At 40.2% G+C, this 22,614-nt stretch overlaps 2 protein-coding genes across 2 annotated transcripts in view; both read right to left on the minus strand.

The window, feature by feature from the left end:
* The window catches only part of KIF25 (kinesin family member 25), a 45,709-nt gene extending 35,047 nt beyond the window's left edge, over positions 1 to 10,662 (minus strand). Inside the window, exons 1-4 of the mRNA XM_082480451.1 lie at positions 10,529 to 10,662; positions 9,339 to 9,404; positions 5,449 to 5,565; positions 3,132 to 3,270 (exon numbers count right to left, since the gene is read on the minus strand). Of these exons, the coding sequence (XP_082336577.1) occupies positions 3,132 to 3,270; positions 5,449 to 5,565; positions 9,339 to 9,404; positions 10,529 to 10,603 (397 nt within the window). The 5' untranslated portion in view covers positions 10,604 to 10,662. The remainder of the gene's footprint in view (positions 1 to 3,131; positions 3,271 to 5,448; positions 5,566 to 9,338; positions 9,405 to 10,528) is intronic.
* A 7,939-nt stretch (positions 10,663 to 18,601) lies between these two features.
* AFDN (afadin, adherens junction formation factor) overlaps positions 18,602 to 22,614 on the minus strand; it is a gene marked incomplete at its 3' end in the record, with an annotated part of 130,818 nt that continues 126,805 nt past the window's right edge. The window contains exons 32-33 of the mRNA XM_082481149.1: positions 19,895 to 19,979; positions 18,602 to 18,746 (exon numbers count right to left, since the gene is read on the minus strand). Coding sequence (XP_082337275.1) covers positions 18,602 to 18,746; positions 19,895 to 19,979 — 230 coding nt within the window. The remainder of the gene's footprint in view (positions 18,747 to 19,894; positions 19,980 to 22,614) is intronic.

The raw sequence follows: 22,614 nt of genomic DNA on the forward strand, positions 1-22,614 counted from the left end.
TGTAAAGCTTTACGTGCAGCACAGAAAAACTTCTTGAACACAAGCTCCACAGAGCAAGTTTCCTAACGCATAAATTATTTCTAAATTTTTGATTTTTCTGAAAGTGGAGCGATATAGTTATAAACATAAACAGTTATGTAACATTTTCCTAGTTTTCTGCTTGGCATGAGCTGCAAGCTATTCAGAAGTTACATTTTCATTCATAACCCTAGGGGCAGCCACTGAGCACATGTCTTTTAAAATACTAATAACCCACTCTTCATTATTCAAAAGAAGTAGTCACTACATGTCTCCAGCTATTACAGACACCCCTTTCCCTCATGCTTTGCCCATCTCATCACCCTATACAGAAACTTCCTGGGAGCTGGGCATGCTGCTTTTTCTGTTTAAATGTCACTGAGCGCAGTTAGGATCTTCAGCAATAATCAGACTAGCAGTTGTAGAAGAGTGATGGCTTGCAAACACATTCAGGATTATAATGTTTCTTTAATTGACAGTCCCGGTTAAGGAGCTTTTAATTCCCTCCCATTCAGCGCTGCACCAGACCTTCTGCTGTGCTCACACAACTGCTTCCACAGTCAGGTGGAGGTCAAAAAGCAATCCTTCTTGCAGAGCCACTTCTGTCCTGGATCAGCTCCCTGATCTGTTTTGTGTGTGGTCACACAAACAGTTACACCAGCCTAATGGAAAGGTCCATGATGGGGACATGAACAACAGGAGCAGCATAACCTAGCACAGCCACATCCTACCACAGATATGGATGTGTAGCTGTCCCCTTAGTTCCTTCAGGTTTTTAATGTTTCTTTCCACACTAGATTCCAGTTCAAAAAGGAGGTCAACCTGACCATGCCTTCTAGGAAAAGCAGCTATGATGTAACAGACTTAATTCCAAAGCTTCTTTTGAATTCAAAGGTGTTTTATATTCTGAGCTATAACATTATGCTTTGGGCTGCTGCGATATTCCTGTTGCTGGATCCAAGGTCCCTCTCCTCCTCCCCTACCCTACACTAAGAAGGAAAGGCTTTCCAAAGGCAGCTGAGCTGCTGAGACTCTGCTGTTGAGTTGAGGGTAAAAGTTGATGGTAATCCACATTCCACAAATACAAGTCATCAGTACAGTGCAGAGCTCAGAATTCTCCAAGAGGAGCAGAGCACTTAAGCGCTAGCACATGGACAAAGTGGGAAATAAGCTCTGTACCCAATTTTTCCTCTTCTCCACCCCTGAGAGAAAGTGTCCTGGAACCACAAAAGATATCTAAGTCACCGGGCTGCAGCAGCTTTCACAAAATACATCAGTAACCTGCAGCAACTCCTCTGTCATGTATTCACTTGGACAGATTTTGCTCCTTGGTACCCACCACTTTGCCAAGCAGTGAGAACAGTGGTTTCCCCTCCCTGAAAATAGGCTCTGCATGCACAGATACTGTCGTTTCCTCTTTGTCTTAATACCTGCATGGTGAAGCAATCTAAATTCATCAAATTTTTAGAAATTCCTACTCTTCCACATATCTGCTGAATTACTGCATCTGCCTCAGCAGTATCATTTGCAGTCAGGTGGCCAGTGTTTTTTGCTAAAATGATAGCAGCTTTGTTTATCAAGGAAACGGGCCTATAACAAAAGAATAATGGGCACTTCTCTCTTTTATGATTTACTGCTATTTAAGTTTCAGTGGGAAAAATGGCAATAGCCTGGTTTTCAGACTGTGAATAAATATTTCCAAGCAAGGGACTACTCAGTTATTACAGGAACGTTTTATAGTTTGCTGCATGTCAACTACAGCCTTGAAATTAACCTACTTGAATGTTTCTTCTATAATTCTCTCCCTCAATTTCAATCTCTATTTTAGGATTAAACTGATAACATATATTGTCTCCAGAATACATACTTTGGACCTTCTGTTTACAAAAGATATGTAATTTAAGGATGGCAATTTTGACTGTCATATTTAACCTTAACAATAGGATCTCCATCTAAAACATTTGTCAGAGAACTGAAAAGTGGCCAAATTAAAAACATAAGTCATCCACCTAAGTACCAACACACTATTTTGTTATAGGCAAGGAAGCTTCTCCTGGTTATGATTTCATAGAACAACGCACCACAAAGTGCAAATTGAGAACAGTTAACAGGAATTTGCAAGGCCTCATAAAGAATATTTACTATTTATTTACACCACAACATCTCAAGTGCAGAATCCAATCTTCTATCTGTTCATTTAGCCCCCTGCTTCAATAAGGGGAACATTCACCTTTACCTAGGGTTAATTTTCCACTTTGTTTTTTTCCATTTTAAAGACAACTTGATTAAACATTTTCTCTACATGGATAATACAGTAATCAAATAAATTCTAATGATAACTTAGTACATAACACACAAGGACAAGTTCTGCAAACACCCATCACTTCAGAATATGTGCCATGTGTTTCTCAGGCCTAGTAGGAGCTTCACCAGAATCAAGGATGTTGGAAGCAGATGCAGAGATCCATGCCAAGAGATCCAGGTGCAGGACCAATGCACTTAGTCTTCAGTGATGAGGGCACAGAGTGCCCCTGTACTGCAGGGTCTGCTTTGTATGTACACATGAACGAAGGACCTGAATTCTGAAGAAGTAGTTCGTATGGTATTATTATCTACAGTCTAGCGAGTGGAACTGGTTTTGATTTGGAAGTTAAATTTTCTCTGTAAATGCACAGAAATATTAAAAATCTAGGCTGTCCTACTTTCAGACATTATTTTCAGAAATCTCTGAAATCACCTGAGTCCTTTTCTGGTACAGTCAAAAGCTGACAAATTTCAGCTAAAGCAACACATTTGTTATTCAGCTATTCTAAAATAGTCAAGATAACAAGCCTGAGAACTTCAGATTAAAAATGTTACAGCTGAGCCAACTCAGCAATCTAGTAGCAGCTGCATTCAACACAAAAGCTAAATCCAAATGATCAGTCATAACCTCTGCAGAGTTATTTGCACTTTTTCTAACGCTTCAGAACTCCCTGATGATCTAACATCAAACAAAAAGCAATTGCTACAATTTCAGTGACACGTTTCTCAAAAATCAAACTCAACCTTTCAATGTTACTAACATTTAACAATGACATTGTTGATGTTACATGATTGAAATGTAGCCTTACTTTGCATTGCTTCATTTTGCAGCTGTATTTCTTGGACTGCTGTCAAAACTTGGTAAAGATAAGTATTGCTTTGACGCTGAAAGTCTTTTGAAAGCTCAAGAGCAAATGAATGGAGGCTCTTCAGGTCTTGCTTAAGCCTCTTCTCAGCAAGAAGAAAAAATACATTATAAAGACACAAAACAGTAGTTAAGGAAGAATCAATATAACCACAACACAAATAATTATGGTGAGATATCAGTCAGGAAGATCCCTCTACTTGGTGAAAGGAAGCCTTCAGGAGTACATCTTTCAGCAAGTTCAGAGAAGGATCCTGCAAGATATTTACCAATGCCATTTCCTAAAGACTTAAGCTAGACTTTATGAATCCTTACCATCTTATGGTACATACTTTGACTATAATGCAGCTTCAGGTATAAGAAAGTATCTTTCTTATTTCATCAAACAAAAATAAGCATGTGTGCCTTCTGCCCACTTATAAGACAAATCCAGGATTACCAATGAAAAATTGTGATCCATATATCCCTTACTGCATTCATTTTCCACACTTTGATCAGGGGGTATTTGCTAAGCTTCACTCTAAGGCATTTCTTAAATAAGTCAGTTCTATGCCTTCCTATGACAACAGACATATTTTGAAAAGATCGAAACCATAATTGTTCAGAAAATTAGAAAATTGCATGATGAAATATTTAAGCATCTATAAAAACAGCTTAAATGTCCAAATAAAGTAAAAACAAATTGACCTGATTTTAGGATTAGTAGACTTCTTGACATCTAAGTCTTGGAACAAACATGTAAAGCCATCTGTAAGATGAACTTAACAATACTTTATCTTACAGAAGCACTGTGATGTTTCATTAGTCAGCCTGGTACAAAGTGTTGCATATTCTGTGACAGTTTATTTTTCCAACTGTGGTACTGACCTTGAATTAATCGACTAGTTTCAATGATAAAGCAATAAACTAAACTAAAGGGAGAAAATCACTGCATTTCTCACTCTCAGAAGCCACAGAATATAACTGGGAAGAAATATTTATTTTTTTATTATGGATATAGGATCACCATTAATCTAAACTTCTATTTGGAGAGCTTTGCTCTCTCCTAACATTCATTGATCTCTGACAGTAAACCATCTCAATCCACTGGTATTGCATCACAAACAGTTCTGCCACTCTAGCTAACCTAAAAGTAAGACACCACTGCAAAATTTACTAAGTAGAAACACTGTGATTAGAATAGAACAGAATATTCAGTTGGAAGGGACCTACAACAATCATCTAGTCCAACTATGCTACAATTAAGCTACATCCTTCTGCCTGTTAAGAATCAATTTCTTTCCTGAGATACTTTTCAGCCATTTTATGCAGGCATTCAGTGCCACCCTGAGAAAATCTGACATTTGTTAGTGTCCCTAAAAGGAACTCACTAGATATGGACAAACTTTTTAGCAGAACCTGTTGCAACAGGACAAGGGGTAATGGCTTTAAACTAAAAGAGGGTAGATTTAGACTAGATATAAGGAAGAACTTTTTTTACAATAAGGGTGGTGAAACACTGGAACAGGTTGCCCAGAGAGGTGGTGGATGCCCCATCCCTGGAAACATTCAAGGTCAGGTTGGACGGGGCTCTGAGCAACCTAATCTAGCTGAAGATGTCCCTGCTCATTGCAGGGGGGTTGGACTAGGTGACCTTTAAAGGTCCCTTCCAACCCAAACTATTCTATGATTCTATGGAGTAACTTAAGGAATAAGTACTTCAACAAAGGAAAATATTATGGTACTGGGAGAACAGATCCAGTCTCTTTGATGCCAAAGACAACCTGAGTGAGCACACAGCAAACTACTTCCTCTTGTGAGGTTTGCTAGAGCAGAACTCTTACTGAAATCAATGGAGTTCTCCAATGCTTTTCTAAAGGATCTGCCTACCTGTTTAAAGTATATCACAATTGTTTTTTAGGCGTTGTCTGTATGATAGTCGAATCAGGGATTGCAAGGTTTTGATTACAAAAATATCTAACTCAGATACTGACAGCAGCCTATACATAAGATACTGGAGCTCAGGAGCAGCCACTTTTACCAGCTTCCCCGGTGACTTTGTAGCCTATTGCAGCAAATTTTAAGCTAACTCAGGCATTGCTACACTTCAGTGCAAGCACTGCTGTGAATACAATAAAGCCATAGATGAAGTTCATATCTGACCATTTTCTGGGTTTTACTGTATTTGATAAGCACATAAATGTTTAGGGTATTGTCATGGTTTAGGCCCTCAAACCAGGACAGGTATAGATTATGCCTATATTATTACTAAAGGTCTTTACCTTTATTGCTCCATGTAGCTGGGTTACAACAGAACTCCTCTGCAATTTCTGCTGCTGGCCATGAGCAGAGTAGAGCTGCAATACTTCATTAGTGCTTCTTCCAGCAAACCCTTGATACTGTTTAAAAAAAAAAAAAAAAACAAAAACCAATCACCTAAAAATCACTTTAAAGTGCTCATGTCTTCTGTTGCATTCTGGCCCCTTTGTCCCTGTAAACATTTGTAACTCAGCTATCGGATTACATGTGCTGTAAATACATAATTTCTTTGCTTTTACCTTTTTCTGAGTCACGTGAAGGATCACCTTGAGGTAACTGGCTAACAGCATAATATTCTACTTCCTTAGGGTAGTAAACCTCAGCATCAGACTACTAAAATGCTTCTGCAGTACCTAAAACCCCTTCCTCACACTTGAGGTGGATCTAAATGGTTAAAACTGTGCCTGCCTTCACTCAGGGAAAAGGGCTCCTTAAGTGTCTTCTGATAGCTACATTTAGTGCAGAAAGCTCTCTGAAAGGACATGAAACAGAATGAGGACGCACACATGTGTGTTAACTGCTAAAGTCCTGAAGGAACTGGTAATACACAGCCCCCAACTTAGTGTTCACTGCTCTAGCTTCCTGCCAACACCAACTCCGTTACATTCCAGAGAGTTGCAATAGTGCAAAAGTGTACCAATAAAGCACTAAGTTGGGTCTTCAGAGATCAAAGTTGCCAAAGCAGTTTTTAAAGGATATGGCGAAGAATGCTTTCTAATAATCTAAAATTACCTATTATGCAAAAGCAATTTCTATGGCCAATTTTTTTTGGAGATGTTTAAATCAAAAGGAAAATAGAAATAGTACAACTTTAAATATTTACAGGCAAGAACACAGGAAATTTTTGTAGAGTACTTGTGAAATTCTGCAATATAACAGAATCTGTAACCATACTAAAAACTGCTTTTTCATTTACTGACAATACTTAAAATGAGCTGCAACTTATTCACCTACTTTCCCTTGCAACCTGTTGTCATCTATCATTCCTTTACCAGTACCAATAGTCTCTTTCCTTATTTTTGAAATGCACTTGTCTCTAGCACAGACTAAGTTCCTACTTTATTCAGGCCATAAATTCTGTGACTGCAGTTCCCTGGTATTTAACCTAACAAAGCATAGAAGAGCAAAACGACATGAAAGAGCTAAATTGACTCACACAATGGGTTTGATTTACTTCCAATGATAGGTAAAATGATAGGTAAAAAGGAAACATTTAATTGCAGTTTAACTACAGATGACATCTCCAAGAACAACAATACAATGTCCTGGAGCTGTCAGAATAAAGAAAGATTATATTTTCCAAGAAACGTCCTTCACTTATCTGAACCAACCTTTTCATGTGGCTTTTTCACCTTCACAAAGCACGCATCTTCTATTTACAAAGGTAACCTGAGGTCCTGCACAGCTATTCAACACCTTAGCACTAATATAAAAAGTTCTTACATGGAAAAGAAACAGCAGGAAGAGATTATTTTAAAAGAACCCTCATTTTTTTTTTGTTACAGGCTTCAAGCTCCCAGAAATTGCGACCAAAGCTATACAGCATTTGTGTTCTTTTAAGCTGAGGATTTTCAAGACTCATGTTACTCAGATGCAATATTTACAAACACGCTTGACAAAAATACATACAAGTAGCTCACCAGAATTAGGATCTCTAATCACATGTGAAAAGTTAAGCATATATATAAGCAATTGCAGTACTCAAGCCTTATTGTTAAATAAGCTTAAGCTAGTTAAAATCTCCTTTTAACATCTAATGCGTTTTCCACCATCTGCACAGGTTCCCCCGACTCCCCCATTTTTCTCACATGGACAATAAAAACAGAATTGTCAATTCTACTTTCATTGCAGTCAACCTCTCATCACTTCCACTATCAAGTTTATCTTTATTGCAAAGGCTGCCTTGGTTTTGGGGTTTTCTCCATTAAAATAGTTTTAGCATTCATCAGAATGTTTTGTATGCCAGAACTTGCAAATTTGTGCTCATGGACTAGAAGCAAAAACTAACTAAAAAACTTTTTATAGTCAGCTTTATTATAAACATAAATGAAACTGAGCTACTTAATAGTGTTCTCCAAAGTGAAATCTCAGTTCTGCAATTGGATCCATTCCGGCAGACTTGGCTTTACGTATGGAAGACAGCAGGATATGGACCTCAAGGACTCCAAACAAAAGCAAGGGGAATGCAGGCAGGCAAACACATTTCCAAGTAGGCAAAAGCAAGTCTACAGAGAAAGATCTGACGTCTTAGTTCAATAACAAACCTTACAATATGCTGCCAGGATAATAATATATCAGGCTGCAGCAAACAGTGGCAGTGCTGATATTTATGACTGTCTTAAGGATATAAGCAAGGGAAAGTCTATAGCAAGACGTAACATTTTTATTAGACTGATGCAAACTACAGACAAACATTTACACCGCAAATCCTAATTTATGGCTATCCTTGTAAGTTTGTCTCCAAAGCTTGCTCACTCACTTCAGCCAAAACAAGAATGAGACCTCTGTTAACCCTGGTCACTGTGACTGAACCTGTTACAGCTCAATCGTTCAGGCAGCTCCACCAGCAGATCTGAAAGGTCAGTGACTGACAGCGGAGGGCAGTAGCTTTTTTCACCAGCATAGCTAGTGAAATATTGGGAGATATGATGCAATATTGCACAACTTTAAATTCATCTAATTAAAACTAGTATTCTTTTTAATAGAGACTCTTCAAGTAAGATAAAACTATTTAATGCCTGTTTAGCTCGTGTTTTCAGATTGCTGGGGGCAATTAACGAAGGAGAAGTGAAAGTCTTTTAAGTGTATTTAAAGAACCACCTGAATAGAAACATCAGTGCAAGGTTAATTGCAAAGTATTTCCACAAATCATTTGACATTGCTTCTGACTGATGGTGGTAACACTGCCATGCTCCTCACGTGTATGTAGGTGCTCATACCTTCCAGCACATTTTGCAATAAACTGATACACGGCTGTATTTGGAAAACAAGGCTTCATTAGCTAATACTCAGATAACTACTTCCTACATCTGATGCACCTTACTGACTAAAATAATTTCTTTCTTATGCTTGTGAGGGTAAAAAAAAAAAAACCACAGCTGAAATATTTAAGATTTTTGGTAAATATTATAAAGCAGAACAAAACCAATAGAAACATTTTCTCAGAATCAATTATAGTATTCTTCTGTATACCTAGCAAAACTCATTTCAGATGTACCATCTGCTTCTAGTCAGGCTTTGAAAAATGTTAAACCCATTTTTATCCACAGGTGTTAACAAACCCACAGGGAGGGCAAATGGCTTTCCTGGGGTCACCCAACCATTTAATGTTTCAGCCCAGATTAAAAACTCTTGGGCAACAGTCTCTATCACAACTAATACTCACAGCTGGCTCTGGTCTAGCAGTGTAGACCAACATTCAGAATTCTGTAAATCTCTGAAATCCTACCTTTGAAGACCCCAAACATTATCAGAGGCTGCTCCTTGTTTCAATAATGGCCTAGGAACAACACATTCTTCTGTAGAAGCATATATCAAAAAGGGGGCATCCAGTTGTTGCTATATGCTCTGAGTTGTTCCCTCAGTTCACTTTTGGAGATTGAAAACAATGGCAATTATTTAAATGTATGTCAACTTCTAGTTACTTAATCAGTTTATTGTTATTGCTGACTAAAAAAAGAATCAAACAATCAAACAAACAAGCGAAACCCAAACACTGAGCCTTAATCCCTTCATAGATTTTCCCAACAGGTAACGAGCGCAAAACTTGAAAATAAGGAGGCAGATTTCAGTGACTTTTTTTTTTCCTCCTATTTTCCTAAGAATTCTTTTTGGAAAAATAAACAATAGTTACCTCTGCAAGTTTTAGATGAAGAGCAGCGTTTTCAGTTTCCAGGACAACTATTCTTTCTTCTTTGGTCTAAGTAAGAAACCCACCCAAAACCACAAAAGTAAAAATTAAATAAATGTCAGTCTGATGACCATTATTTCATTATAATAGTTCTATTACATTCCTCTCTTTCTCTGCCTTCCAAAATCAAAGGACTACCTACCCCCAATCTCCTCAGCACAATATTTGTCTACAAGCACATAAAAACTAGGATAAACTCTTAATATTCCATGATTACCTACATTTTCTGTCACTTTGCCTGCTTATGTGGAAAATACACACGTACAAAATTTTAACTTGTTTATAAAATCATCTCCTGACATTTTCCAGGTTGTTACAGAAATGTTATTTTATTGATTTACAAGTAACCTCATAAATTTCTATTCTATGATTCTACGAATTTCCATTTCCAAGGCCGAACTGTCAAAGATCTTCAATGGCATCGCAACAAGACCATTCCTCCACAGGGATGCTGCCTTCCCAACTAGCCGGACGCCTGTCCTGCCCCGCGGCGGGGCTGGGGAGGCCGATCACAGCTCTGACACCCCATTTCTAACCCAGCCCCAGGCGGAGCAGCCTCTCCCCCACATCAGACTGCCTGCCAAATTCCAGAATCATAGACTGGTTGGAGTTGGAAGGGATTTTCAAGATCATCGAGTTCCAACCCCCCTGCCATGGGCAGGGACACCTCCCACTAGACCTGGTTGCTCAAAGCCCCATCCAGCCTGGCCTTGAACACCTCCAGGAACGGAGCCTCCACAGCTTCTCTGGGCAACCTGTTCCAGTGTCTCACCACCCTCACAGTAAAGAATTTCTTCCTAATATCTAATGTAAGTCTACCCTCTTTCAGTTTAAAACCGTTACCCCTCGTCCTATCGCTACACTCCCTGACAGAGTCCCTCCCCATCTTTCTCGTAACCCCCCTGTAAGTACAGGAAAGCTGCTGTATTTTGGATTCTCGCCTAAATTTCAAGCCTAGAAATACACTTTTGACACCAAGGGGCAGGAAAGGGGAGGGCAGGGCAGGGCAGGGCGGGGCGGGGCGGGGCGGGCCGGCCCGTGCCACCGCCCTCAGCGGGCCGCGGCGCTGCCCGCCGCCAGGGCGGGCCGGATCCCTCACACCCCCCCTCCCGCCGCCGCGCTGCGGGTCTCACTCGCAACCGCCGCTCCAGCTGCCGCAGGCGCTGCGCCCACACGGAGCCCGGGTCGATGCCGCTCCGCGGCCGCATGGTCCTCCGCGCTCCCGCGCCCAGGCAGAGCAGGGCCCGGCTCGGCGCCGCACCACCCCTCCGCCCCCCGCCGTCAGGCCGGCGGCCACGGGCGCGCCCGTGAGTGGCAGGGACGCCCTCCAATCCGCTCGCAGTGAGGGCAGAATGGGGCGGGGCCACGGCGAGGGCCCGGCCGGAGGCGGTGCTTCCCCCATCGCCTCACGGCGCAGGTAACGGGGCGGTTAACGGCCGGTCTATAAATAGGGGCTGGAGGGTGGCAGCGGTATCGCTCCATCTACAGCGTCACTTGGCGTAAGTGACTTTAGAAGCGGAGGATGAGGGCGGGGAGTGCGGAGAGGGAAGGGAAGGCCGGAGCTCCCGAGGTTGGTGTAAGGCGACGGAAAGATGTCTCCTCAGAGCACCAGTGCCCGGGGGCACAGGCCCCGCGTTCGGGTTCAGCCTCCACAGCAAAGGGCGAGGAGGAGAACAGGGCCTAGAGCTCCCAGAGCAGCTACAGGATTTCTGCCCTGAGCAGTTGATCTAAGGCTGCAAAGGCCACAAAGAAGATTAAGGGATAGGAGCATCTGTTTTACAGAGCATGTGGAGGGTTGTCCAGCATGCAGGAGAGGTGGCTGCGGGGGATCAGAGCAATTAAGTATTAATAGCTAATGGGAGACTATACAGAAGACAGAACCAAACTGTACTCTGTGGGACAAGAGACAGGCACAAACTGAGATACATGAAACTCCCTCTAAACCTAGAATTTTTTTTTTTTTTTTTGATGCAAGTGTAGTCAAACAGTGGCACAGGTTGTCCAGAGTGGCTGTAGAGTCTCCATCCTTGGAGATAACTCAAAACCCAACTAGACACAGCTGTAGCTGACCTTGCTTTGACTCTGGGCTAGATGATACACAGAGGTCCTTTCCAACTGCAAGTATTCACTCATTCTTTGAGCAAAGCCAGTGTCCAGGGCTAGTCTTTGGAAATGGACAAAGCCTGCAGGGTCCAGCTGGTGTGGGAGTCCTAAGAAGCTGCCTGAGACAGGAGCTATTGCAGGGGATCTCATACTAATGTTTCTGAGGCCAATGTTACATACGTTAGTAATACTACTTAGTGCTCTTCTGTATTGCACTGAAAGATTAACGTCTTAAAAGCAGTTTGAATACCATTTGGCTACAAATGTGAGAGTATGCTAGATAAACACGTCAGTTTCTTGGAAGTGGAAGACAACACTATTTTTGCACCACAGTTTGGGGGTGGTGGTTTTTTTTGTTTGTTGGTTTTTTGTTGTTTTTTTTTGGTTGTGGTTTTTTTTTTTTTTTTTTTTTTTTTTTTAGAAACTGAAGCCAACATCATAATTACAGAGGAATCCAGTTCTGCAAAACAGCAGTCTCAAGTTACTGTCTTCTACTGAACATGGTGAATGTGCTCTCATAGGGGCAGTAGAAAATCCAAAGGCATACAGCAGTGAATCTCTCCGTGTTTGGCACAAAAGGGATAGCAGTCTATTGCAGAGGAACCCAGATGCAGCCCATCTCTCACAGACCAAACCAAACATCTCTGTGCAGCTCTATCAACTGTCTTCCATGATACTGCAACTTCCTCCCATAAAATCTAGCCTCAGTTTTAAAACACACTGACTGGAAGCCCCTGAGCAGTTCGTCCTTGCAACTAGTTCTGCATTGGTGGAAAAATGAAAACTGACAAATGGATTTAGGCCAAACAAAGAGAGTTCCAAAGTACTGCAATACTGAGGATGTCAAGAGATGTTGGCACTAAGTAAGGCAGACAGGATTTTATCATCAGCAGCTATTTTTGGGAGAATGTTTTAGCAGCCTGGGGGAATGTGACTCAATTCTTGACACTGAGCTGTGATTTTTATATGTAATGATTATACTGCAGCAGCATTCAAATCAGAACAATGTTATTTTCCAACATAACTCATCTTCATCTCAGAAGGACCACTTCTGAAGTGTAATGGTTGGTCTACTCTGCTCTGGTGAGACCCTGAAGTACTGCGTCCAGCACTGGAGCCCTCAATGCAGGAAAGGCATGGACCTGTTGGAGCAGTTCTGGAGGAGGGCCACAAAAATGATCAGAGGGCTGGAGCACCTCTCCTGTGAGGACAGGCTGAGAGAGTTGGGATTCTTCAGCCTGGAGAAGAGAAGGCTCTGGGGAGACCTTATTGCGGTCTTTCAGTACTTAAAGGGGGCCTACAGGAAAGATGGGGACAAACTTTTTAGTAGGGCATGTAGCGATAGGACAAGGGGTAATGGTTTAAAACTAAAAGGGGGAAGATTTAGACTAGAAATAACAAGGAAAGTTTTTTTACAATGAGGGTGGTGAAACACTGAACAGGTTGCCCAAAGAGGTGGTAGTTGCCTCATCCTTGGAAACATTCAAGATCAGGTTGAATGGGGCTCTGATCTAGTTGAAGATGTTCCTGTTCATTGCAGGGGGGTTGGATTAGGTGACCTTTAAAGGTCCCTTCCAACCCCAAACTATTCTATGATTCTGTGAATGCCATATGGGCCATATAGGACTTTCCTTAGCCCAGGTCCCTACTGTGAGGTTTACCCACTATGAATGAGATTAAGAATCTGGTTTCTGTAGGCCGTAACACAGAAGACTTAATTTACTATCACTCTGACTTCGAACTAGTAACCTAAAATGGAGCATCCTTTGACTACTTTTATTCATTTCTCTATGCATACCTGAAAGTTGGATAGTACTGAAAACTCAGTCCCATCTGTATTAAAAGAAAAAAAAAAGTCACAATATGCTCTGTAGCTCACCATAACAGCTGCAATTCTCTTTTGGGATATTCCTTCTGTTTCCAAAGATCAGTAGAAGTTCCTTGATGGGCAGGGAACAAAACAGTCTGTGTGATCTAGGCAAGAAACAAATATAAAATCCAGCTGTCTCCTGGAAATGTGGCAAGGCTGTATTCCAGTATGCCTTTTTCTACACTGATTCTCTGCTTTGAAGAATTTCTCGACACCCCCCCGCCCCCCCCAAACTTCTACCAATTTGATCCTGTCTTTCCCCTGCAAATGCAGAACCCTGCCTTATTACAGATTGATCCTTCCTGGGGAACAGATACTTCTCAGGGCCAGAAATTTAATGGAATTGCCTAAATGCACATTTTCCTATATTAATTTTAGCATCAGTGACATACCATGGTGGATTATAAATCTTAAGATAGTACTAAGTAAGCCTTGTCTTGAATAATTCTGATGCATTTCATATTACCCCAGTAGTGGAAACAAGACTAATTAATGAGGTCCCAGCTTCGGCATTCTGATACGAGTTGTCCTTTACAGCATTCCCAAATGCAGTAACAAGAAAAATGGGTAGAAAAGCACTTGGGAGAAATACCAAGAGAGAAGGCTGCTATCCCTCTCGTGCCAAACATTGAGAGGTTCACTGCTCTATGCCTTTGCATTTTCCACTGCCTGTATGAATGCACATTTGCCACACACAGTGGACAGTGACCTGAGACTGCTGTACTGCACACAGCCTATCATTGGAACCTCCGAGACCATTATTCAGTGAAGCCATAAATATTTCCAAATTTTTAGCAAGACATTTGCTTCAGTAACTGTGAGTTAGTTCTGAACTTGCTACTAAGAATAAATGGAGGTTCTCTGAGCAGGCGTCTTTGGTCTCCTTATGGAGTTTAGCTGCCATTACAGCTGGGAAAGAAGTCAACTGACTCCGAGTTTTTAATCTGTGAGGCTTTGCCTTCTGGGCCACACAGCCACTAACTGACCATTTGAGACAGCAGTATCATTTGACAAAACAGGTGGGAGAGCCAAATTTTTTCCCATTCTTATTAAGTACATGAGTTACTACATGTGTTTTAAGACTATTCTTGATGAAGCTAGTTTTTTTATCATCGTTAATTTTTGTTATGATTTCTCATGTTACCTAATTGAATTAGGAGGTAATTGGTGCCCATTGATAGGACGAGGGGTAATGGGCACAAGCCTGAACATAGGAAGTTCCATCTTAACATGAGGAGGAACTTCTTCACTTTGAGGGTAGTGGAGCACTGGCACAGGCTGCCCAGAGAGGTTGTGGTCTCCCACTCTGGAGACATTCAAAACCCGCCTGGAAGCTGTCCTGTGCAACCTGTTGTAGGTGACCCTGCTCTGGTAGGGGGGTTGGACTAGATGACCTCCAGAGGTCCCTTCCAACCCTGACTATTCTGTGATTCTGTAAAGAATGGTCTTGTTTATTCTGCTGCTTGTGTACTCATTGCTTGACCTACAAACAGCAATCTGTATGATCAAGTTTATTATTTCAGTAAACAGGACATATACTATGGACTTTGGCAATTTCTTAATTTCCCTGACTCCTCCTCAGTTACCAGCAAGACTGTAGTACAAACAGTATGTAAAAGCAGTTGAAAAGCAGTGGATGTGGATGATAGGTGCAGAAGGGAGAATTTGACAGAGCTTTAAAATAATTAGAGTCTTTGCTGGGAGTAGCACACCTGGCTGCATATGCAAACGGTGATCACCATAAGGGTCGTCATCAATTAAAATATCAAAAGCTATGCTGCTAAGGTTGACAACTCATGTCCCTAAAGCAAAATGGTGAGCACTACTGTGCTCACTTAGCAAACCCGACCTGAAATGCACAAGGCATAGCTCAAAACTTGTGTTCCCACTGAAAATGTATTACCACTGTTGCATATCACAGTTCCTCCCCCGCAACCCCTGAACTACTTTAGTCTGGAAATAAATTTCTATGACGCAGTTCACAGCTGCAACAACTCTAGTCTCATCTAATAGATCACACTGTGCTTGTACCGGTTCTTTGCTCTTGCTTAGACTGAGGGACTACCATACAGAAGGACAATGGATTGTTTCCTTTTTCTACACATTCTATATTCAAAATTAAAAGTTCTTTTTCTTCAGGCTGTTCTCACAGTCAAAAGCTACAGGCTCAAAAAACATGGATAAAAGATTCCCCTCGGCCATGCTTGAGGTCCTGGCAGTCATTTCCTTGCAATGTACTACACAGCACTTCTGGCTTTCTGTGGTTCCTTTAGCTTCTTCCCTGCCTTTATACACACACCTCTCATACTAAAATCCAGAACGTCCTCATTAGTGATTTTGAAAATTCCAGAATGTAGACCCCACAACTCAACAGATTAAGGTACTCACCTGGGAAGAGACATAGGTGGCTCTCAATCCTGGCTCCAGTGGACCTTCAGCTACCGCAGAAAGCATCTACAGCACTTCCCTGGTGCCTGGTTCCCTCCCTCACTCTCCCCAGGAAGAGCTTAAACTGAAGTCTCCCATCAAGACCCAAGTCATCTAATCTTACCAATCCAATGACACAAGGGGAGCACCACCATTCCCAAGTCCTTTAGCTCAAGCTTCATTCAAAACTACACACTGAATTTGAGTCCATTGCCCCCAGACTTCCAGGTCAGCCAGACTGATTTTTTTCAGAGATTTGACAAAAGTTATCCCTTCTGTTCAAAACAGAGATCAAATGACTTTTTAACCACAGCAATCAGAATGGAGAGACTGGTTATAATACTGTTTACTTTTCCAAAAGAAGCTGCATCCCAGGTTCCTCTTCACTGCCAGAAACACAACTTTGCACTTGAGGGGGATACAAATACAGCATGACTAGCCTGTGTAATTGACTCTGCCCATATTTACCATTTCATAAGTTGCTGGTTTAGGCTGTAAAAATCACTCCTTTCAAGTCACTGCTACAGATATTGAACAACATTAGGCCAAGATGTTCTCCTCTCTGATCAATGAGAATCAGCCTCCTTTGTTGATTCTCCATGTAAAATTAATTTGAGGTTTTCATCTATTCATTATGAGATACACTGACTTTGCTTGTAAATATATTTCAAAAGGACGGGTAGGCAAAACATATTAACAAGAGCCCCTTTGGTTTATGATAGCACTGTTATGAATGCAGAATCACATAACAAACAGTACAAAAAAAAACATTTAATGCAAAGTTAAATACAATACAAACTTTATTAAAAATAGGTTGCAAGTGAAATACAGTAGAAATGGGAAACTACAGCAGTTTTGATGTTTTTCATAATAATGCACAGACAAATATGAAAAGCACTTTTACACATATTCACACTTGACCCGAATGCCCAATAGCGGCCAAATCCACTCGACTGAAGGTTATAGGTATTTTTTTGCTAAGCCTTTTTCGGATTCTAGCAGCAACAGTAATTCAGCCACAGCATAAGTTTTTTTCCTTAAGAAAAATTTGTCACTGTAAGGCTGCTAGTGTTCTCAAGATAAATTGGGAGAGGCTTGCTTTTCCTGATTAACAGACATAGCAAGCATGCAGATCCTTCATTAACACTTTGAACCAGTTTAATCATCTACTTCATATTTAACAGGTGAAACGGTAAAAGCACACTTTCAAATAAGAAACCTGAAATACGTAAAAAATATTTACACTCCAATTTTCATTAACTTGCATTTATTTATCATACAACTCTTATTAAAAGTGATTTCTTTCCTAAGGCAGTGAAAGTCTACCCCTTTGTATTTGGAAGTGTGCACAATTCCCTAAATATATATTTATAAGAGAACAATATGATACAGGAAAAAAAAAAAATCATCTAAAGCCAGTAAAGGGCTTTGTCAAATAGAAAATTTGTTTGGAATCACAATATATATTGTCTTAACATCACACAATGAGAAAAACTCTGATGAGGTCCTTATTCCCAACATCATCAGCCACATATGCATAGCTGAAGAAACAGTGGGAGGAAAAAGATTAACAATTTAAAATTAAATAAGGCTATTACAGTGTGAAAAAATAGCTTGAACTGCCAAAAAGATTTTCAGTACAACAGTAAGAGGATGTCAGTAAAGCCAGCTAGACTAAAGAAGAGCTCACTAGCGCTGCTTCCTCAACGTGAGCAGAGATGGTTTGTTGCCAGCACACCAGGTCTGTTAACGACCTTGCTAACATTCCCACTCCCAGCCAGCAGTATTGTATTTCATGCTTCACGCTAATATGCCAGTTCACTTCTCCATAGAAAAAAATATAAAAAATATTGCTGAACTGATAATATCAGACATCAATATCGTTCCTTGCCTAATTGCCTAATAACTTCTAACCAACCTTTTTCAGAAAATGTATGTATCTGTTCTGCTTACCTTGGAACTGGAATTGTTACTCCTCGCCTTTAACACATTACTAACATTTTGGTCCTAGCTGATGAAGGGCCACTAATGTAGCCTACTATCTATTGTTATGTATTTTTTAGTAAAGCAATTATCCAAAGGTTTTACTGTCACATTTCTGAAAGTCTGAAGCACATGTAGTGGGGATGCATCAACATACAGACTTTTCCAGAAGTACAAATACACTCTTAGGCAACCATTTTCGATCCAACAAATACATAGAACTAGAAATGTTTTTATTCCAAGGTTCTGCCTCCAGAATGTGTGTTATTCCAGTACTAAGATCTGTATTGATATGCTTGATCATTGTACGAATACCATACGGTATGTCAAACTTGCATATAAAGTCTTATTTAAGGTGGCCCAGATATTGGCTTCTTATCAAACAACCTACAAAACTACGTTCTAGTGCACAGTTTAGTTTAGGCAGTTCAAGCTATTCTCACTGTCTCTGCTCAGCAGCTAAAACAGAAGTGTGTCTGTAAAACACCAGGAAACAGAACTTATCTTTGACAAGTGCTACTCGGTCTGGTGCACAAGAACTTAACCCCCAAAACAGAAAGAAAAAAAAAAAAAAAGTTACCTTCACGTGATTCATCTTTAAAATTTTACAGTGCTTTCATTGTATAAACCACAAGCTCCTGGCAAAGTAATCAGTTTTCTTGCTATTGCAACATCTCTAAATCTTAATTAACAGTCTTAGATATAGAGGAATCAAAGTCACTCCTTTCAGAAAACATTCTTCTTCTGTTCATTAGTAGTGTACCCCCCATCTCAATCCCTCAGTTTAGAGATCTTCAGTCACGCCTGATAAGGTGCTTTAATCTTATTTTGTGTTCAACTCATTTTCCAGTTCCATTAATTTCCTAGAAGCTTTTACTTTATTGGATACATCCTGACCCTGTGAAAAAAGCCGTTGGCGTTCCCTGAACGTCAAGTTTTCTGGTGCTCCAGGTAAATCTGTGTCTTGACTGGAAAGGGGGGGAAAAAAAAAAAAGTCTTTGTTATAATTCTTATCTACAGTATCCTTAAATATAATAATTTTCAGTGACATGTATTGACTGATAGCTTTTGTGACTACATCAAAAGATTCTCTGTTTAGTGTTCTGCAAGGTTTTGTTGCCCACACATAGCACAATATCAGAATTAAAGGTATCACAGACAAACGAATGGCTTGTGAGCCATCTCTGGCACATTAACATGAATGAAACTGCTTACCAATTTTTAAAGTGCAATGCAGGTGTAAACTAAGGTTCTGTCTATGTTAGCACAGCATTGCTGTTATGGCTAAATCAGCAAGTCTTTCTGTGGTGGCATGTGTCTAGGAAAAAGCACTGGAATACAAAGCTTCTATGTCTTGGTGAACAAAGCTACTAGTACTGAGGTATGCTGTAGTGGCTGCAGCACCTCTGTGTTTCATTCTGTACTGGCAAAGCTTCCAACTGCAATTGTTGCCTAAGCTCTTGCACTTCTTACCCTAGTAGCAAACCAATTTTTGTGTTATGAGTTTCTGACCACTGCAGTGAAGGTCTCAAATCATTCTTAGTTGTAGCTGTAACAATATTTTACATGTGTGATTAACCCTCATATAATAAAGCTTTAATATATATTTCAATTTCTTGATCAGAAGAGGTTTCGCATTTAGCTCCAAGAGGTCTCTGCTGTGCATGCTCCACTGAAGCATTAACTACATTTTAAAATGCAGGATCTGACCCAACAGCTTCTACAGAATCCCAGCCAAGCCCAGCCACAACCTCAGCACACCACGCAGTAATGCTTGCCACTCACATATAAGGTACAGCCTGTATTATTTATGCTGATTACAAATTTGGTAAGAATCCCACTTGAGGGGTACTGTTCAGGTTTATAAATACACCTAGAGCAGCTGATGTTGTTAACTTACAATGATTTACTGAGTTTATTCAGTTGTAGCACTGAAATTTGCTCCTGTGAAGTAGTACTTCAGATCACCTAAAGACTTGTGGAAAACTTAGTTATATTTTATAGTAACCCAAGATACTCCAGTCAACTGCAAAACTCTTGAATAGCCCACAGAATTACAACCACAAAGGAAAATATTGCAGAAGTTAGCCAAGTCAGGTGGACTCCTGCACATCACCTTTTAGATCTTTTTTCTCTTGGATCCCGATAAACTTCATGGGCCCCAACAGCTGCTCCTGTAGATCCAGTGTATGAATTTATTCCTTATGCAAAAGAAAAAGTAAATTGAAGGACAGCAGTTACAACACAAAAGTTTCATATTGTATTTCTTCAAAAAGGTGCAGTGCTTCTTTCAAGAAATAATCTCAAACTAGAATCAGAAATATAGAGGGCCATCTGACCTGTAGAATATTTAAAACCACTACTTACTAAACTCCACCCCCTGTCAAAACAGCTGTAATTTTTTTATTCCTAATTTTGAGTCAGAACACTTTTTGTTTAGATTACCCAGCACATATCAAATCATGGTCTTTATCTTATTATGGCTTACTGTAAGACAGGCACTAGAAGTTGTTCAAGGAGATTGATGGACAGAGCAACATGCTTCATTATCCTGTAACAAGCTCCACAGGAAATGTTAGCTGCAGCTGCTCTCTTTATGAGGCTGAAAGTAAGCTAAGATTAGTATATTCCATCTTTGCAATTGAGCAGAGTCAGAATTTTTGTCTGTTTAGTTCTGATTAAGTAAACAGTATCACTCAGAAAATGCTCCCTCCTCCCCCAGCCCCTTAAATTTAAACTTCAAGCGAGTATCTTGCAGCACTGCACCTTTAGTTTAAGTTGATGTAACACACAGGTTTTACACATTGTATTAATTCTTTCTAAAGGCCACAAGACAAAACCTTTTCTTTCCAATCAAGAAGTTCAATAATTTAATCTATATTTAAGACCATATTATCTTAATAACTGTCAGGAAAAGAGTAAGTGCCAGTGCAATACTCAGATTTGTCTTCAGACAGTTCTGGTCTCAATATTGCACGTGTTATGTCTTGTGAACCTTCTTCGGTATAGAAGGAAATGTTTGCTTCTTCCACTGGTGTATATAACTTCTCATAAATGTTCAATGAAAGAGACAAATGAGGCTGGAACACACCAGCAAATTTCGCTAGCATGTTGTAGGCTGAATTTTTTTCCACCAAAAATTTGTAGCAGACCAAATCACACCGGGTATGCTAGGCATATGAAGACATGAGTCTTACATGCATACAAGTACCACCTTCCCTACTCTGAAAAGCCTGGATCCACATGCTGTGGTTCACACTTCCACCTGCTTTAGGGCAGTAGTTTTGATTTGGGTGTTGGCTTTTTTTCTTGGTGAGCTGACAGACCCAATGGTCTTAAGAGACCCAGTGGAAGAAGGTACGAGAGCAAAATTTGCAGAAGCGTGGTTTACTAGAGTTAACACTGAGAACAGAAGAGAGCTGTAAAGGACAGTAATGTAACAGAGTCAGCGAGATGGGAGATGGTAAACTGCACAGTGAATTCTGCATTTTGTGCAAACGGCTTTGTACGTTACGCAGGCAGTCTTCATAGAAGCTTGAGCAATCAGGTGAAGTTAACCTGTTCTCATGGCTATTTTAAAAATTATGAAATAAGAGTATTCAGAATTAGTTGTATGGTTTATGAATTAGGTTATTAAAGGCGAAGCATCATACTACAATATTCCTCAATTGTTACCAAAACCCTAACCAAATCTTTGTAGATTGTCCTTCTGATTGTTTTCCAGGAAAACCAAACATGCATACAAAAAAATATATCACTGAACATTTCACTTTCATGAGATTCTTTTTTCCATTAAAATTAACCGAAAGCAGGATTGGGAAATGCAATTACATATGAAATGGCATTCTGGGTTGTGGATGATGGGAGGCAGGAAGAGTGGTGGTGACAACTACTGACTGATGGTTCTAGAGTTACTTAATTCATTACATGTACAGCCTTCAAAGTGCCAAATAAGGAAGGGAAGCAAGGGCCTTTGGAAGCCTGCGTGTTTGATGGAAGGCGCATTTCACACTCTATTATAGTCAGTTTCAAGTAAGAATTTCTAGCAAAAGAAAGTCCTTTGAAAGAACAAAAATTCAGTACAGACATACAGTACAAAAGTTTCATGTCAGAAGTTTTCCATTTCAGAATATGCCTAAAAGCAGTCTGACAACATAGATAGTCATAGTGTTTAAAGAAAGTCTTTTCCACACAATTCCTGTCTGTAATCTTATTTTAAACGCATTCATTCTCTATGAGGTAAGGTGCTCAAAAGTTAAGAGTCCTGCTGATACAAAACTGTGATTTGGGTTCACACGCACAGTAGGTAGGCAGGCATAATGCAATTATTTGTATTGTAATGGTAGCACATAGCAGGTAGCGTACAGTTTCCCTACTTAAATTCCAGTCTAATGACAACATACTGAAAAGCTAAAACCTTCCTTCACCTTCCTTTAAAGTTTGGAACAGGAGTGATAGATGGGCTTGCAGTATCCATAGGGACTACTACATCATGAGATCTCACAGGCAAAACCAGGGCAAAGAAACAGGATTTTGGTTTTTGTTTGTTTGTTTGGGTTTTTGTTTTTTTTGTTTTTTTTTTTTTTTTTTGTTTTTTTTCCCTTTAAATGAGTACTTTAATGCAACTTGGATGATGTACTGATCCCCAATTGTGAAACTGTTAAGCATTGACTGTATCAGTTGGACAGTAATTATAACTGAGCTAAACTACTATCCCTTCAGTAATATTAAAACTACACAATGCTGCGCAGAACTTCTCTGGCACTGGAAGCAGTGCAACTGTAGCAGAAGCTAACTTGCCCTGCAAAGGAAAGGATGCCTTGCTGGAAAACGATG

Source organism: Vanellus vanellus (genome assembly GCF_965231255.1).
Source record: "Vanellus vanellus genome assembly, chromosome: 3".
In the NCBI taxonomy this organism is placed as follows: Eukaryota; Metazoa; Chordata; class Aves; order Charadriiformes; family Charadriidae; genus Vanellus; species Vanellus vanellus.